We start from the raw sequence: 19524 nt of genomic DNA, 5'->3' as shown, positions 1-19524 counted from the left end.
ACTGGACATACTCGATTGCGGTCATAAGTCAAAGACTACCTCTAGCACATGCTGCATTTATAGAATGAAATGATTCCAAACCATCATGGAAGCTTTTGATAGTTTTATCAGACTCTTGCTTGATTAAATGAGGAGTGTGCCTGGCACAGCATGAGTCCACAACTGAGAAAGTTGTGCTTTTCCCCCCTCATCTATTTCATGTTGGGAAAAATAGAACACTCTGAGGTAAAAAAAACTACAAAAGCAATTGGCAAGAGGCATCCTCAGATACATTCTTATTCTCTTTATCTCTCTTTTTAATGCAGCACTTTTTCCATTCCAGATATCCATTCCCCTGAAGCGGAGTATGTAGATTTGCTTCTGAATCCAGAACGTTACACTGGCTACAAAGGCCCTGAAGCCTGGAAGATTTGGAACAGTATTTATGAAGAAAACTGTTTTAAGTATGTTTATTTGGCCAGGCTTTAAAATTTTAAGATTTTTTTTTCCCAAAATATACTCACCTATTTTTCTCCTGGCTAAATTTCCTAAGGATTTCTAAGATTGGACTGTTTATTTATATTATTAATATCTTTGTATCTGGCTTTTCAATCTAGTTGCTGGAGTAACCTCAAAAACCGCAAAATAATAGAATAGTTTCAGCCTCAGTGCATGGAAAAGATGTTTGTGAATGTCTTCAAAAGGGTGAAAAATGTAACACAGAGACCGACTCACATGCTACGCTAACTCAATTAACAATGGCTTATTAAAAAATCTGGAGTTGGCTGGCATCACACAACCAGATCCGTGCTCTGCAAACACAGTGACTGTATTTTCCCAACTTGTTGAGCTAAAACATACCATTTAATAAAAGAACAGGGCTATGTTGTGGCTTATCTTGGGCATCTCAGCTACCCACAGACATTCCTCAGTACAGATCTCAACTCGGCCACAAATTCCTTTGGTGACCTTTGACAAAGACTTCTTTTCAGCCTTTGTTTCCTGTACCTTTAATACAGACAGGATATTACGACACAGTTATGCTTTCTCTGTGCCTAATAAATAAAGAGAGCATGTTCGAAAATTCATTACTGTTTGATTCCCACAGCCTGGGTTCCCACAACTTCTTGAGGTTGTCTTACTTATTAACTTTTTTTTTTTTTTTTTGCCATCGCTTCAGTCTTGAATCCTGGCAATTAATGGATAAATCCATATAGTTTTCTAGGCAACATCAGTAATAGTTTGTCTTCCAAGGACTGAAAAACTTAAATTTCCTCAGTCCTAATTCAGAGTCTTAGCCAGGGGTGGGTTTCAATTTTTTTAACAAACCAGTTCTGTGGCCGTGGCTTGGTGGTCATGTGACTGGGTGGACATGGCTTGGTGGTCATGTTACTGGCTGGGCATGGCCAACTCAACATCACTCACATCGAGGGACACATCTCCTTGCCTGGCCTCTTGTGACTGTGGGTATGCTGCAACAGTCATAAGTGTGAAAAACGGTCATAAGTCACTTTTTTCAATGGTCACTCCACACAAGCAAAGTACCAGCAAAGGAGGGGGGAAAAAACTCCAGAGAAGTTCCAGAGACAGGAAGTCTAGTCCTGCCAAGAATGTAATAAGGGTTAATGGAGAGGCAATTTCTGTAAGCAACACCAGAATGTTTCCTTCCTGCCTTTCTTACAGGATTAGGCCAGTAATTTCTTCTAACAACCAGTTCTCCAAACTGCTTAGAATGTTAACAACCAGTTCTAGTGAATAGGTGTGAACTGGTAGAATCCCACCCCTGGTCTTAGCCACTAGACTAAACTGGCTATTGTCTGCGTGTCACTGGTTACATATTGGAAAAAATACAGCAATGTGAAAATCTTTATAGAGTCTTTCCTGGTTTTAGAGAATTGATTAAAGCTTTCCCCATCCAGAAATTATGTTGGATTATAGCTTCCATCATCCACAGCAATACCAATTGCATGGAATTAGTAATCCAATGTATCTGGAAGGTGCCAGGTTGGGGATAAATAAAGACTTTTAAAGAAAGGGTAAATCAGAATGCATTCTTGAAAGAAGTCTGAAAGTTTGCCTTCTCCCACATAAACTTATCCATTCAGCAATTAAGATGATACCTTTGAAGAATTTTTTCCATCCTTTTGAAATTAGCAACTATGGTAAATTCAAATGCTGCTCTCTAAATATTGGTCTAGTTCACTCCATTTAGCCTTTAGGACAGGTCTAAGAATTGATTTTATTTGCTAGAAATTGCGATGAAAATAATTCAGTTCTATGGTGGTCAATTGCTTTTAGTTATACCTTTAACCAATATTATTGTACATAGTTTTAACTATAACTAATTAAAATATGTTTATCTTATAGGCCTCGCTCAGTAAAAAGGCCTTTAAATCCACTGGCTTCTGGTAGAGGTAAGCTTATCTTTCCATTATTTTTAAGAGAAAGTTGATATTGATAGTGGACAGAGTTGCCATGTGTTTGCAAATATTGGGGTTATTGATAACAGAAGACGTGGACAAAATTCAAATTGAATTAACATTTTTCAGTGCCTATTAATGTCATATTTCATGCTGCTATACTATTAAAAAAATCTAAACATGGGAGGGCAATCAAAAGAGAAAATGCAAATAAGAATGGGACGGAGTCAAAAATAGGAAGAAAGCAAATAGAAACAATACGTTCTCAAAATATCATCCACCTAAGTGATTGAGGCACCAAGCTAGAAACCGGAAGGGCATGAGTTCAGATTCCACCTCAGTCAAAAAAGGCTAGCTGGGTGACCTTGGGCCGGTTATTCTCTCTCAGCTCAGTCTATTTCACAGGTTTGTTGTTGTGGGGAAAATAGGAGGAGGGAGGAATATTAGATATGTTCTCTGCCTTGAGCTATTTGTAAAAAAAATAAAGACAGGATACAAACAAAATTATTATGGATAAAAAATTTAGGCTACAAGGAGTATTATTGATCCTGCAAGAAGTCAAAGGGTGGCCAAATAAGATTCTTTGTAGAATAGGAATAATGCTAAAGTATTTTGATTAGCTGCATGCCCCTCCCATCAGTCTAGAGATCCGGAATAAATTGTGTAAGTCTGATCAATGGCTGAACTATAGTAGTTTCACTCTGAATCATGTAAGTCTGGGGAAAGAAATATAACAAATTCAGCAAAACAAGGTAAGATCATTACTATTTCAAAACAAAATAGTAGTTCTTGGAGTAGAATGGAGATTGATGCACAAACTTAATATTTTTAGTACCAGTTGTATTACATTGTGTTAGGCAATGAGTGCTCACTAGAGGCTTTGGACTGCAACTCCCATAATCTTTTACTATTGACTTTACTGTCTGAGGTTGATGGGAAAGGAAACTCAGAACATTCAAAGGCAAATATTTTCTGTTTTATCAGATTGCTCAGACCCATAAAAGTAGCCTAGAAATAACTGAAGACATTTCATCTGATTGAAATGTAATCTCTTCCTTTTCCATTATTAATTTGCTTTTGCAGGAGCAAGAGAAAATGAAGGTGAGTGCATTCCCAACAATAATCAAGAGGAAAGATATATTGAGAGATGTTAATTATTTGATCATTGGGGGAAAATATTAGCAAAATGCACGCCAACTACCATTTCTTCTTCCTTTCTTTACACTTCATACTCACCCTTCCAAAATTAAGTGCCTTCCAGATGTGTTAGGACTTGGCTATGTTAGCTGGAAAGTGCCAGGTTCATAAACACTATGCTGGGTGAGGACCTAGTTGGGTTCATCCTTCTTCTTAACAGTCCTTTATTCTGCTGTTGGAAGGATATGTTGCCAGCATGTACCAATGTATTAGCTGATTGGGTTAGAGCTAAGAAGAGAAAGAATTAAAACCATTTTACTAATGTGTGCAGCAGGAGGACATGAACGTACCTACATCAGGGCCATGAGATGCAATGTTGAGAGGAGACCCTGCTTTTGGAAAAATTCTTTATATACTTTTATAGTCAACCTTGGCATTAGATGCAACAAATGAAACTATCATAGATATCTTTCTGTTGTGAGAAAACCTTTGGGATGGCTCTTTTGTCAGGGCTCTGGCATCTACCCCCATTTAAATCATGAGTCTCTAGCCACATCTCTCAGAGTTTAAAGATGATTTATTAGGAGTGAACATGCTGGTGCTACCTGTGTGTAGCTGACTCTGAGACACATCATTCATTTCACCCTTGACCCTGTCTTCCCCCACCCCCAGGATGTATATTCTCCAATGGGACACATCCATAGTCAAGAGTCATCAATCATGCTCTCCAGTAATAATCTTGCGTGCCAGAAGCATTGGCTGCCTAGAAATTATCTATGAAAGCATTTAAGGAATGAATTACTTCCCCCACTCCCTTTCTTTTGGCAACTCTAAAAGACCAGAGAAATATTTTTGAGCTGATATTTTTCTCTTTTTCCAGGGAATATGTTTTACAGCTGGTTGCAAGGTAACTGATTTTTTTACCACTTTAATGAATGCACTGTGGGTTGCATTGAAGATACAATGTTGAATACACTGCAGAACTAAATTTCTACCTTTCGAATTGCCATAGTTTTCTCTCAATGTTCCTTACAGATCTCTGTGTGGAGAAGAGAGCTTTCTACAAACTTATTTCTGGTCTTCATGCAAGCATCAACATTCATCTCAGTGCTAGATACCTTTTGCAAGGTTGGTGGCCTCACTTTCTTCTTAATGCTCAAAGGCAGCCTTTTCCAACCTCTAAGACAGGGGAAAGGGGAAGAGTAGAAGCACATGGCCATTTCTTCTGCTCCATCACCACCGTGGCAACTGTGAACGCTTGAGATCTCACTTCACTTCCTTTGACAGCCAAAATATCCTTTTGTGATTCCTTACAAAACCCTGTATCATAATAAAACTGTATAAAAGCCTCAAATGTAGAAAGAAAGTGAAAATATCACAGTGTACATGCTTGGGTATCAGAGGTGGTATTCAGCAGGTTCTGACCAATTCTGGAGAACCGGTAGCAGAAATTTTGAGTAGTTCAGAGAACCAGCAAATACTACCTCTGACTGGCTCTGCCCCCGTCTGTTCTCTGCCTCCCGAGTCCCAGCTGATTGGCTGAGTCTTCTTTTGTTGCCCTGAACAGGAGAACGGAGCTGGAAAGCAGGTTAGTGGGGTTGGGAGGAAATGGGGGTTTTGCAGTATTCTTCCCCTGCCATGCCCACCAAGCCATGCCAGGCGCACCAAGCCATGCCCACAGAATCAGCAGTAAAAATTTTTGAATCCCACCAACTGTTGGGTATCCCATCACTGAAATTCATTTGTCTACTCCACCGCTGCTTCATTAGGAGGAGGAATTCTGTTGATAATGTTGGATGTAGCGGTGCATGTATGAGACAAGCAGCAACCATCAAATAATCTGATCTCAAGTAATTTAGGATTGTGAAGAACAGCAAGGCTTTTTGAGTACAGGTAGCCCTCAGCGTACAACAGTTAGTTTTGTGACCATTCAAAGTTACAACGCCACTGAAAAAAGGTGACTTATGGCCATTTTTCACAGTTACGACCTTGCAGCATCTCCATGATCATGTGCTCAAAATTCAGACACTTGGCAACTGACTCATACGGTTGCAGTGTTCCTGGGTCATAGGATCCCCTTTTGCAACCTTCTGACAAGCAAAGTCAACGGGGAAGCCAGGTTCTCTTAACAACCAGGTTAATAATTTATCAACTGCAGTGATTCACTTAACAATTGTGGCAAGAAAGGTCATAAAATGGGGGAAAACTCATTTAACAAATTACATGTAGTAGTAACTCATTTGTTAAATGAGTTTTAGGGCTCAATTGTGGTCATTGGCCAAGGACTACCTGTATTACTACATGGCACAGGGCCAAATTACTTGTGGGTTTGTCTTTCCTGGAAGTATCTGTCCCTCGTATTAGGTTAAATATGGTGGGTGCACTCCAGGTCCCTTCCCTTAAACGTTGTCAATGGGACTTTGGAGGAGCATCTTCTTAGTAGCTGCCCAGTCCTTTGGAATAGCCTCCCATCTGAGATCTTAGGACTGTTTGCTTAAAGACCGTTTGAAATTACTTGAAGTTACGACAGCGCTAGGAAAAATCATGATCTGTATTTGCACATATGACTATTGTAAACCATTGTACCACCTCTGAGATCACATGATCACAATTTGGGTGCTTGTCCATCTGCTCACATTTACAATGGGTTGTAAGTGTCCTGCAGTCCCCTGATTGTGAATTGCAATGGTTTTTTTTGCCTGATTCCAGTAAATAAAATGGCAAAAAAAAAAAAAAATCCCATTGGGGAAGCTGGATTTACTTAATTTCACAGAGTCATCTTTACAAAAACCATTGTACAAGTGGTCTAATATAAAATTGGGTCTAACCATATGGCGACTTGACTTAAAACCTCAATGACTTGTGATGGAAATTCCTTATGATGGAAATTCCAGTCCCAATTGTGGTCATAAGTCAAGGACTACCTGTAATGCAATATATTAACACAGTGAACATCAGGCTTGAATACCGGTAGCTAAACCATCTGAGTTGTCATGAAAAGAATCTAAATTTTTAAAAAGTATGAACTGAATTTGGACCTTTAGCAGAAAGCACCAATGATTTATCTGTAAACTGTGGGCCCTCCCTTTCAGGATGTTGCTTAATAGCATCAGTTTGGTTAGTTTTAATCTTGATTTCTTTTGTTGGTTGTGCAAACCCAAGCGATTTGTTAGGTTTATGATTTAGTACGGTATTATGTGAAGTCGGAAGATGTGCTCATTTGGTAACCAGATTAAGTGTGCTATATGTATTGAACATAACACATTTGATTGTACCTTTTTGATTGTGTGTGTGTGTAGAAAGACTCTAGCATTGGAGGCAGAAAAGTGAGGCTTATTTAGATCTATGGTTTCTGGGCCAGAAAGAAAACAAAGTTTGTCAGGTTTTATTATGATTGTTCACCCCCCCAATTCTCATTTAATCAAATGACTAAGCAAAATAGAAAACAGAAGTTTTACAAGAAGTTCTGAGGCAATAAAATGCAGGATGAAAGGGCCAAACCACACATAAAATAGGAAGCATGAGCTCATAGAATGATAGAATGACTTGAATTTTGTTTCACCTTTCAGCAGGATCAAAATTTAATTGGATCAGCCATACTGGCAAAGAAGCTTCTTTAATATTTTATTTCTGTGTTGTTTTCCCTGATCTGGATGATTTTGTTTTTCATATGCTATCAAGAGGTCTCTAGCTGAGTAGCTGAGTCTTCTGATTACTCTTATCAGGGAATTTAAGACAAATGGGAGCAAATTAAAGTGTGTCTTTGCAGATATCACAGGGGGAAAAACTCCCTGCAGTGACTAAAATGTGGCAAATATATGAAACATAAATAGGTTTGATTGATTTGATCTGATTTGATTTATAGGATTGCTCAAATCCATGGCTATTCTGGGCAATACACATACTGTAAAAACCACAGACATCCAGAAGGAGAAAGGTCATTCACTCTAAAAACAATATAACACACAGGAATGGATTAGATTAGGTCTTTTTAATCCTGCCTTTATTGTTTTCATAAATAACTCAAGGCAGCAAACTTATCCAATTCTCTGTCCTCTTCCTATTTTCCTCACAAAAACAACCCTGTGAGGAGAATTGGGCTGAGAGAGAGGGACTGGCCCAAAGTCACCCAGCTGGCTTTCATGCCTAAAATCAGACTTAGAACTCACAATCCCCTGGTGTTTAGCCTTGTGCCTTGGAGGAACAAGTTACTTGGAGGAACAACCTGTTTTTATGGGACCTTCTAAATATAGAAGTTGGCAATGCTTCAAATCTCATCCATTAAGCAATGTCATTTGATGGGACTTACAAAATGTGCTTTGTCTATATAAGTTCCTACCTTCTGGAATAATATTCCCTAAGATCTGCTTGAGAGCTAAGTGACCATACAAAGAAAGAATGAATGAGTCAATCAGTCAGTCAGTCAGTCAGTCAGTCAGTCAATCCCATTAGATTTCCCCCCACCAATATGATTGAAATTGTCCATCTATGTATATAGATAAAAGAAAAAAGCAGATAATTGTGGGATGAGTGGGTACTTTTTAAACAAAAAACATTTTGGCCACAGAATGGTGTTCTGATGTGATGATGTCACTTAGCAAGTGCAACCTCTTCCTCCTATAGCAGAGGTCTCCAAACTTGGCAACTTTAAGACTTGTGGACTTCAACTCCCAGAATTGAAAGTTGAAGTCCACAAGTCTTAAAGCTGCCAAGTTTGAGGACCTCTGTCCTATAGCTTTGATTTGTTCTACAAGTCAGAATAATAATAATAATACAACAATCATGATATATCTATTTTGACCCTTCTACCCTTGGCTGAATTTCAGCATCACATCTAGGGGGTCTACAAGTTGTGTGCTGGGGAGTTGCTTAGGATGAGATGGTTGAGACTTGCCATGAATGATTTTTGAGTCATACCTTCAATATTACCTTTAGCTCTTTCTTTTCCTTTCTTTTAAGACACGTGGGCAGAGAAGAGATGGGGGCACAATGTTACAGAGTTCCAGCTGCGCTTTGATGAGGTCTTGACACAAGGTGAAGGTCCTAGGAGGCTGAAGAACCTGTATTTCATCTATCTCATTGAGTTACGGGCCCTCTCAAAAATCTTGCCCTTTTTTGAACACCCTGATTTCCAGCTTTTCACAGGGGATGAAGATCAGGATATAAAAACCAAGAACCACCTCCTGGAAATTCTTCATTTAACTAAGTAAGTGCAATCTATTTCAATGTGCTTCTTTGGTCATCCCAAGTATGGTTTGTAATTATTTTTGCTTGTTAATGATTATTTTCAATGGACTGTTAGCCACCCAGAGTTGGATGTTGGGTGGGCATAAATTGAATACTTAAAAAAAAAGTCCTTGGGCTGATGGGATGATGGTGCTTCAAAGAGCAGGTTTTTATTCACTTTACCTGTGTAAAGTAACCACTTCAACCAAAAATTTAATATAGTTCAATTATTTAATTCAAGGTATTATTGGAAGTCACTAAAAGCATTGTAAATAATTTTTGAATTATTTAGAACAATATTGGGAAAATTCTAAATATTATAAATCTAATCATGTTTTGAGTGTATATTTAAGGCACCTGAAAATTACAGCCTTTTCTTCATCCTGAAGGATGAAAAAGTTTTATTTATGTCCCATCTTTATTATTTTGATAAATAACTCAAGGCAGCTAACATACCTAATACTCCTTCTTCCTCCTATTTCCCCCACAACAACAACCCTGTGAGGAGAGTTAGGTTGAGTGACAGAGATTAGCCAAAGGCTACCCAGTTGGCTGTCATGCCTAAAGTGGGACTAGAACTCACAGTCTTCTGCTGATTGACCCAAAGTCATCCACTTGGTTTTCATGCCTATAGTGGGATTAGAATTCATAGTCTCCTGGCTTCTAGTCTGATGCCTTCACCTCTACACCAAATATGAGGAACCAAGAATTTAAAATAAAGTGTGTAGCCCATTTATCTGATAATACACACAATTTTACATTCATTGCACACTGTGTAAGAGAGCCAAACAAATAACATTCTAGACTATTTGTCTGAGATGATTTGGGGAGTCTTGGGGAGGAGGTGGACTAGAAGACCTTAATGTGTCCCTTCCAGCCTTATGATTCTATGCTTTTACAGTGACTGTGTATGGCTCCAAGCTTTTTAACTTTCAGATATCAGAACCGACTGGAGAAAAAAAAATAGTTTGGTTAACAGAATGTGGTAATGTAAGTTAGAGAAAAATTCAGTTCTTACCACCAAATCAGTGGTGGTATTCAGCCGGTTTGCACCGCATCGGGCGAACCGGTAGCAAGGATTTGGTATGGGTTGCCTAACTGGCAGTAAGTTCTGGCAGGCCACGCCGCAGATCCGGTTGCCCGGTTGCCGCTGGCCTGCTTGCCCCACCCGCCCGATGCTCGCTCACCCCACCCACTTGACGCTCTCCCCTTAAGGTATTTCTTGTTTTTTCCCCCTCCTGACAAACAGCTGTTCATATGATCAGCTGTGCTGGGATTCCCCTTGCTGAGGCCCAGGAAGGCAAAAAATTGAGGCAGGGCCTTAGCCCCCCCCCCCTCCATTTTTTGCTTTCCTGAGCCCCAGAGGAGCCTTGTGGGAGTGAAAATGCCCCCTCTAGAGGCTCTTCTGGGGCCAGGAAGATCCCCCAAAATGGGTGCGGGTGGCTGTATGTATGTATCCCACCTTTATTATTTTTGCAAATAACTCAGGGTGGTGAACATATCCAACACATCTTCCTCCTTCTACTTTCCCCACAACAACAACCCTGTGAGATGGATTGGGCTGAGGCTGAGAGACAATGACTGGCCTAAAGTCATCCAGCTGCTTTTCGTGGCTAAAGCAGGACTTGAACTCATGGTCTCTCGCTTTCTAGCCTTAACCACTAAACCAAATTGGTTTTCAAACTGGCTATTTTGTGAGAGTGGGGTGTGTATTTAGATATACCTGGCTGGTACAATGGCATCCACTTAGTCTTGCAATGAAATGGTAGATCATTGCTTTAAAGAAATGCAAATAAAAAGGTAAGAATTGGGCACTTCCATAGGAAGCTGGAGCAGAAAACTAAGCTAAAGAGATATGGGCAGGCAAGCAAGAAGCCAAACTGAAAAAGAAAAGATAGCACATAGGGAAGAGTCAATTTTAAAGAAAAGTGAACTATAATTCTGAAAAAAAGAATGCAATGTTATTAAAATACAGTTTACCCTAAGTAATTCACACGATATAGTAGTTCATACAGTTTTGTTAAATAACATTTCAATTGTTCACAAGCAAGCAATTAATATAACATACAGTATCTCTGCTAAGCAACAGATACTATATTATTAGGAACAGAATTGAGAGAATCTATCAGTTACCTCATCTGGATAAAAATCAAGATGGCACCAATGAGTTACAAGTATATTGAGGGTTGACCCACACAACCAGGTCTTCCTCCTGTGTGTGTCAACTGTCTCACTCTATCATCTAGCCAAGGAAGACTCCTGGCCCATTGTTTTACCAAGAGTATACTTTACTAAAGCATAAATGGTTACAGAAGTAGTGAAGCTGGATCTGGCGTTTGTGCGCGCAAACAATAAAATTAACTTTCCCCTTTCCCGGCCATTCCCCTGTTATCAATTAATGTCCAATTGAGTGCTTGTATATTGTTTGGGTAACAGACCCTCAGTTCCCGAGCTTTCCAGCTCTGCATTCCGATGAGTGACCCTGGGCTGGCTGGTGTTTCTCACGCTTTGGCCAGGCATGGTTTGGTTTCCACCCCCCCACCCCCGCCTAATTCCTCTCTACCTTCTAATCTACTCCCTCATTACTAATGTCAGGCTGTCAGCTTATGATGCTTGGCTAGCTTAATGCCAGCCATGACAGTGGGTTTCTCAAGTGCAGGAATACACAATATTCGGCTTGTACCAGGCTTACCTGAGAAGTAACCGCCACTCATCTTTTCCTTCTGCACATCAAAATACTGTTTTTTGATTTATGCCAGTTCAAGCAATAAAGTCTGGTTCATCTATTGCTCTTCATTTCATTGTAGGAAACCCCTCTATTTTATTTGGCTATTGTGCACTATAGGTAGTCCTAGATTTACGGCCGTAATTAAACCTGGAATTAAACCATAATTAAACCTCAAATCACTTAATGACCATTAAATAATACTGGCCATTAAGTGAGTCAGCCCAATTTTGTTATCTTTTTGCAGTGGTAATTAACAAATGCAGTGGTCATTAATCAAACCGATTGTTTGCAACCAATGTTTTTTGCCATCCAGAAGTCGGTAAAACTCTTTGCTAGCCTTTAATTGCCTCGATTTCTGTTGCCAAGATTTAGCAATCCTAATACCAGTATAAGATCCCAGTTTTGGGTGGGTGATTGTAACTTTTTAGAATATATTGTTTTATCCTCTAAATAAAAATAGCTTTTATGCTGTTTCTGATCCTAGTTAAACTTGTCTTCATTCCAACTGCAATTAAGGGCTAAAAGATAAACATGCTAGTCTCTTGACTCCTCAGTGGAGTTTGGATAGCACAAATCAAAGGTATATTTAATTTATGATTGTCATCCCCAGTACAATTGCTGAAGGCAAACAGCTTTCAACAAAGTTCACTGTAATGAATTGCAAACTTTGTGAAATACAAGGTGTAGCCCTGAAGGCAAATGACAATAATACAATAGTAGTACATAGATCTCAAAATGTCACTAGAAACTTAAAATTCTAGTTACAACAGAAACCAACATAAAAGACCCTTAAAAGAACTACTTAAATTAATAACTGCTGATGAATAGAATTGTTTTCATTCTCTTCTACAATGAAAGACCTTCGTTATTAATAGTGTTTGTCTTCTGCTTCAGATCTTTTCCTTTGCACTTTGATGAAAATTCACTTTTTGCTGGAAACCAAAAGGAAGCTGCCAAGTTAAAGGTAAAATTAAGTCGCTTTCTGGGTGGGGGAGAAATACACTTTTTATTTGTAAGCTCAGTGGGGCCCAACATCAAACAGTCTTGATACAGGATTGCATTTGTGGCAGTGAAGACTTTAAACCTAGTTTGTTAAGCTGATATAGAAAACTATAAAACACTCCTATCAGAAATTAATTAGAAATTATAGCATCAAACAATAAAATATTCCTAACCAGCTTCTGGGAGAGAAGAAGAAAGCTCTCTTTGGTTCATCAGGCCTTCTACAAAAATGTGTGGAATAGGGCAAATCTTGCAACAATCTCTCAAAGGATTCCATCAAATATGGATTTGAAACAGACAAGCCTTTAGAATAGATCCTGGGAAACTGAGATTCCAGGCATTAGTGTACTACAACACCCAGCAACCTTTAGTATTGACTTTGCTAAGTACTAACTACTAACTACTGAGGTTGTAAGCCATTTTTGGAGAAGAACAGATTTCCTATTCCTGAAAGGTAGTTATAGAAAAAGGACAGTACCATGCTTTGGTTCAAAGGCAAAAATGTACTTATGAATGCACAGGAGGCATAGATGTAGCACCTATATATCCAGGTAGTTCTTGAATTATGACTGTAAATGGAGCCTGCCCCTTACGATTGTAACTTACTGTGGTTAGAAAATGTGTTGGTCATGTGATTGACCTGAATTTATAACCTTGTCTGTGGTGGTCATTGAGTGAATCTGTGTCATCAAGCAAACACTGCAATTATTAAGTGAACCAATGTTTTGCTGTGGGTGTAGTTTTGATGAAAATTTCTAATCTGGGTTGTAAGTACTCCCTAGGTAGGTCTGTTGGAACTTCAAACAGTTGCTAAGCTTAGGACTAGATGTAACTGCTTAAGACAATTGTGTCTTTCCCCAGGGTGGGTGATATTTCCATGAAAAGATCCCTTTGGTTTTAAGGAATTGCAGAGAGACTCTGGGGTAGTTACCTGAATCCTAAAGAGCCCTTATGCTTTTAAATGTTGCATAAAAGGAAGAATTCCTCCACTTGATCTTCCTGCATTTGCTGCAGAGTTGCATCCTGGAAAACAATAACAATAACATGATAACATAATAAATTAATAAATAAAGCTCAGAAGCCTGATTCTGGATTTTTCTATTTGAACTAGCTAAGGTATCGAATGGGAGAAATGCTGTCGATCAAAGATAACGAGTGAATTTTTTAATCACTAATTCATTCGTTCATTTATTCTTTATCAGGAAGAATTTCGGTTCCATTTTAAGAACATTTCAAGGATCATGGATTGCGTAGAGTGCCTGAAATGCCGCCTTTGGGGGAAGCTGCAAGTAAGTTACTCCCCTCCCCCCTTTTTTTCTTTTCTTTCCTGTTTCTTCAGCTTTTTTGCATTGGTGGCCTTTGTTTTCTGTTGCTGTCTTCTCAATTCTCGCTGGGTATGCCTTTGTTTTCAAGGCTGGATCTTATGCATCCAGAATTAGCCCATCTGTCTTTCTTCAACTTTCCTGCTCTTAGCCATTGCCAGGTCTTATATTATTATACTTTTATCCCCCTTCCCTTTTTATATAAAGTTCAACATAATGAACATGCTTAGCTCTCCTCCTCCTATTTTCTCCACATCAACTACCCTATGAAGTAGATTCACCTCAGCAATAGCACCTAAACTTATATACTGTTTCACACCCCTCTCTAAGCGGTTTACAGAGTCAGCATATTGGCCCCCAACAATCTGGGTGCTCATTTTACCAACCTTGGAAGGATGGAAGGCTGAGTCAACCTTGAACTGGTGAGAATTAAACTGCCAAAATGCTGGCAATCGGCCATCAGCAGAATTAGCCTACAATAATGCATTCTAACCACTGCTCCACTACGACGCTTAGAGAGAATTGACTGGTCATCCAGATGTATTTCATTCCTAAAGGAGGCCTAAAATCCACATTTTCCTGGTTTCTAGGCCAGCATCTTCATTGGCTCTCTTTATATCTCTTCCCTTCTCTACTCTGCATCAGTTAGAGTCTCATTAGGTTAATGACGATGATGGCTTTTTAAAAGAACTGTAGCTAATACAAATACTGAATTAGCAAGATATATTGCTGGTCAATATCCTTGCAGCAAAAATATTTTTACTTTTTTGACGCACAATTGAGAATTCCTCTTCTAATGTCAAGTTTGACATTCAGCAAATATAGTCTGGTATCTTTGATGCAGTTGAAGACCAGCACAAAATAAAACTCAATAGTAAAAAAACACGTGACTTATAAAAAAGAAGAAATTATAAAATTGATTGGACCTTCCAATTGGTGCATTTTGTGTACGGCATCGCAGAATTTAACAAAATTTAGGGCATCCATCTATGTCCGTGTGTCTGTGTAATTTAAAAACAAGGATGTTCTATTCTCTTCTTTACTTTTACATTAATATTGTATGGGTTTAGCTAATGTAATATTTGCATGTTTGATCAGATAGGATGTTTGGAGGACCACCCGTTTATTTAATACTTTATTTAAATTGCCCAGTTTTTACTTTAAAAAAAAGCTGATAGTGATTACAACCTCACTTCCTGGTGTGGCGTTTAGTTGAAATCTTGTTCCTATTGTGTACAGACTCAGGGCTTGGGAACAGCACTGAAGATCCTGTTTTCTGAAAAACTGATAGAAAATATATCAGAAAAAGGTCCTTCACATGAATTTCATCTAACAAGGCAGGAGATTGTGTCCCTCTTCAATGCTTTTGGGAGGTGAGTTTACACATTCTATTTGGAAGAAGAATTCAGTGTCACGTATTCTCAAACTATGTTTCCTCCCCCCTTTCCACAGTCTCTTCCAGATTAGCTAAATAGAGATGCCATGCTACACTTCTATCCAAATAATATTTTTTCCCATTCTCTAATGCAGGATTTCAACAAGCGTTAAAGAATTAGAAAACTTCAAGGAGCTCTTACGCCCTCTTCAGTGAATTGACCCTGATGGAGACCAACTTTCTTGTTTTATGCAGATTGGGCTCAAAGTGATTTCTGCTGGTGTTGTGCCAGCATGATCCCATTCTTGGCAAGAAGGGCTAAGTCAACATGAAAATTGGTCACATTCTCTAGCTTACAAGTTTATATTTGGCTCTGAGGTAGCTGAAATATTCATGAAAGACTCTTCTTCCAGAGCAGGATATACATATTGGCCTTATGCATTCTATTTTTTTTAAACACACACACACAAACACATATATATATCATGAGGGTGGGAGAAATGTATCCTTCCTGGTAATTGCTGAACTACAACTTCTGGCAGCCTTTATCAGCATGACCATTAGTGAGAGAAGCTAGGAATTGTACTTTACCCAATATGTGAAGAACTTCAGGTTCCTTACCCCTTGTTTGCAAGGTTTCTTCCAGCCTGAAGGATCTTATCTACTACTGATAAAAAGGCACAGTGCAGCTATTCTATATATTTTTCTATTTGTGGAAGGAAAAGGCTGGTTGAAAAAAACCATGGTTACAAATGAGGCATGATGACATCACCTGGGTTCCCTGCAAAGCAACTGCATGATAAAATGCCTCATTTAGACACATGATTTAGAATCTCTTCATCTTACATAACAGTGTCTCTTAACAAAAATTACTTTCTGCTTCAGTGTCCTTAAATAATCCTGTGTAAGATGCCCAAAACAACCTAATCTCACATATTAGAGTGAATGAGCGATATATTTACAAGAGCCATTCGAGGCAGGTCCACTTGCCTGTTCAACATAGGAATTTACATTAAAGCATTTCCAGCAAGATGGCTCTCTCCTCTCACAGGGTTTGTGTCAGTGGTGGGATTCAAATTTTTTACCTACCGGTTCTGTGGGCGTGGCTTGGTGGGCATGGCAGGGGAAGGATACTGTAAAATCTCCAGCCAGAGGTGATATTTGCCAGTTCTCTGAACCACTCAAAATTTCTGCTACCAGTTCTCCAGAACTGGTTTGTGTGTCATTTTTTGAAGCTGGCTGGAAGTGGAACTCCAGACTTAATATTTCCAGTCAGTTCCTGTTTATCACTGAGTTGTATGAGATGGGTCTATGACAATTTGCTGCAGCCAACTGGCCACAGTCAACTGGCCACGGCCAACTTGTCACAACCAACTGACCACAGCCAGCTCACTGCAGGACAACTCATTGCAGGACAATAGTTACACTAATATCAAAGAAATAGTGGAATATAATCATTAAAGAAAGGATGCAACAGGAGGAACCAAATGAAATGTGAACAACAAAAAATTAAAATAATTTTTAAATAATTCAATTGAATTCTTAAATTGTCCCACAGTGAGTTGTCCTGTGGCAAGTTGGCTGTGGTGAGTTGTCCCATGGTGAGCTGGCCATGGTGAGTTGTCTCATTCCAGTATGAGATTCCCTCTTTATTCTCCGAAGCCAAGCTCTGAGTCCAAAGCAACTGGTCTCTATCCAGACACTCTCCAGAGATCCCATTGGAGATCTCTTCATTCCTAGCTGAAATAGCTATTAGCTGTGTTGGCTGGGAGTGATGGAATTGAGACTACATTACTGTGATTTTGGTACAATAATTTTTCATCATCTGGTGCCCACTAGATAGTTTAGAGCAGGGGTGTCCAACCTTGGCAACTTTAAGTCTTGTGGATTTGTAATTTCTTCTTGTGCCGCAGAAGAACGTCAACAACCAGTTGAAACAGAGCTGTCTTTTCCTGGAACTGCCTGGCTCTCTCTGCCGCTGCTGGGTGATTGTAGAAAAAATCAGGTTTGGTTTCAGGAGTTGCAGAAAAATGATTAATGAGTCCCTCCCCTTCTCCCCACAAATTCAGAAGCACTTTTACAACCCCCAGTAGGATCCGATATTTTTCCTCTCACTCTTTTTAGTTGCCCATTCCACTGAGTGTGCTTACTCCACACACTCTTTTGGTGATTAAAGCAAAGATTAGAAGGTTCAATTAAGGGTATACCGATCATAAAACAAGATACTTAAAACAAATGTGGAAGTCATAACACAAGGTTTTGAATTTTATAGCTGTTCTGTTCCATTTTATAGAGCTGCAGATTATGAACCTTTTGCAAGTTTTAATAATAGTATCCTTCAGAACTTGGAGTAAAATTCCGCCTTCATTTTCCCCTTTTAGCATAATCCACAGCATTACCAGAGTAAACCAAGGAAGGTGCCAGGGGTGAAGAAAATAAATTTATATCTGTATTATGATCCCCTCTCATCTTGCTTCTTAGTGGGTTTGGTGCAATTTTGACACTAGATTGTCACATTTTACATCCTGGTGTAAGAAGTTTCAGCATCCCTTCTTCCGAAAAGTTTCATGAAACGAATACTCCATATTTGCCATGTTTGTTGCTTTGTGCCAGACTTCCCCAACTTGGACATGGTATTCCCAGAATTCTCAACAAGTAGCTGCTTTGGAGAATTCTGGGAATTGAATCCATGGGAATTTCCCCTCCCACATTGGGGAAAAAAAATTCCTGTGCCAAGATAAACTTTTATTTGCATAACATTGTGGGGAAAAGTAGGGAGTTGTAATAAAACCATAGGGAATTTCTGCCACTGAGCTAGATAGATTTGTAAGTTATAATAGCCTAGAGGAGGTATTTTTTTATTGCCTGGAAAATAAGAGCTACTCAGGGAACTACAGTTATAAGATCCCATATTTGGGCTTTCCAATTCCCTACTGTTGCACAAGAGGGTCCTTCAGCAAAAATTGTATGCTTCAAATCAAGGAGGTCTTCTATTTCAGTGATCCTTCCATTAGCTCTGAAACCTCAACAGGACATATGCTATTGTAAGTTGTCCTAAGGCAGGGGTGTCAAGCTTGATTTCATTGAGGGCCACATCAGGGTTGTGTTTGACTTCAGGGGACCAGGGTGGGTGTGGCCAGCTCAAGGTCACTCCTGTCAGGGGCGCTTGTGGTGGCCGTAGTGCTCTGCCAGCAAAAATAGACTCCCAAGCTCCGTTTTTGGCTGCCACAGCCTCCTGCAACCCTCTGCCAATGAAAACGGAGCTTGGGAGGGTCGCAAGTTTTGTTTTACTGCCAGAGGGTTGCAGGAGGCCGTAGCAGCCAAAAATGAAGCTCGGGAGCCCATTTTTGCTGGCAGAAGCACTGCGGGCTGGTCCTTCACTGTTTCCAGGGCAGCTCTGCAGGCCAGATCTAAGTAACCTGTGGGCCAGATCCAGCCCCCGGGCCTTGAGTGTGACACCCCTGGCCTAAGTGGAAGAGCAGTCTTAATTTAGGCCAGCCCTTGAGATCACAAGCTGGGGAAATGGGAACTGGGTATTTCAAGCTTAAAGTGGAAAAAAAATAAGCAAAGGCTTTTTGACCCTCACTACTGAATGTAATACTTTAGAGCTGCCTCTATGTGTTTAGTTTCTTCATATTTGTTTAGTAAAATGATGCTTCTTTGATTGCTGTCCTATTTTCAAGGAAAGCACAGAGATACTTTTGTCCTGTACTTGAATTGCTCTTTACTGTGAAGATTAAAGTAAGACTTCAAAATAAAATTAAAGACTACTACTTCCAACGCATCTCCGTTTCCTTCTTTTTGATTAAATCACCATAGAAAGGACTTCCAAGAGAATAATGCAAAGTGTGCTAACTAGCCTTGGGGTTTGGGAGCTGAGATGGACACTACTGGAATGTAAAAGTACATATAAGTACAAAACCTGGATATGACAGCTGAGTAAATATGTTATTTACTTCTCTTTCTTTTGATGTTTCCAAAATGAGGCCAAGAGGCTTTGGGGAATTTGAAGGAATGGTTGTTCAAGGTGTTAACAATTTCACTGTGGTGGTGGCTTTCTTTTAATAAGGGCTAGTGGTATAGTATACACTTTCAACAAATAATGATTAATGTTAAAGGAAGAAAAACTTTCATAGGTAGGGGTGTTCCTGCAACATGCTTCCATGTATAGTTTATTCAATCTTGAGCATATGCTGAGAGTAGCCTAACACATTAAGCTAAAATGTATTTTGTGGTAAACTGTATCTGATAAAACATCCAGAATGTCTCCTTCAAGTATGTAAATTCTGATTTGTTGCAGCTATTTGGAAAGTCACTATTTTAATAGCTCTTCCA

General features: G+C 39.3%; 1 protein-coding gene across 1 annotated transcript in view; it reads left to right on the top strand.

The window, feature by feature from the left end:
* Positions 1–16222, top strand: part of ERO1A (endoplasmic reticulum oxidoreductase 1 alpha) — a 29652-nt gene extending 13430 nt beyond the window's left edge. The window contains exons 7-16 of the mRNA XM_026698732.2: positions 323–443; positions 2347–2393; positions 3483–3500; positions 4417–4443; positions 4572–4664; positions 8496–8742; positions 12385–12454; positions 13695–13781; positions 15054–15187; positions 15345–16222. Of these exons, the coding sequence (XP_026554517.1) occupies positions 323–443; positions 2347–2393; positions 3483–3500; positions 4417–4443; positions 4572–4664; positions 8496–8742; positions 12385–12454; positions 13695–13781; positions 15054–15187; positions 15345–15405 (905 nt within the window). The 3' untranslated portion in view covers positions 15406–16222. The remainder of the gene's footprint in view (positions 1–322; positions 444–2346; positions 2394–3482; positions 3501–4416; positions 4444–4571; positions 4665–8495; positions 8743–12384; positions 12455–13694; positions 13782–15053; positions 15188–15344) is intronic.
* The last annotated feature ends 3302 nt before the right edge of the window (positions 16223–19524 follow it).

Source organism: Pseudonaja textilis, chromosome 1 (assembly GCF_049901715.1).
Source record: "Pseudonaja textilis isolate UNSWEBS1 chromosome 1, rPseTex1.2, whole genome shotgun sequence".
In the NCBI taxonomy this organism is placed as follows: Eukaryota; Metazoa; Chordata; class Lepidosauria; order Squamata; family Elapidae; genus Pseudonaja; species Pseudonaja textilis.
The sequence above is the reverse complement of the archived record's forward strand: the minus strand, read 5'-3'. Positions and strand labels throughout refer to the sequence as shown.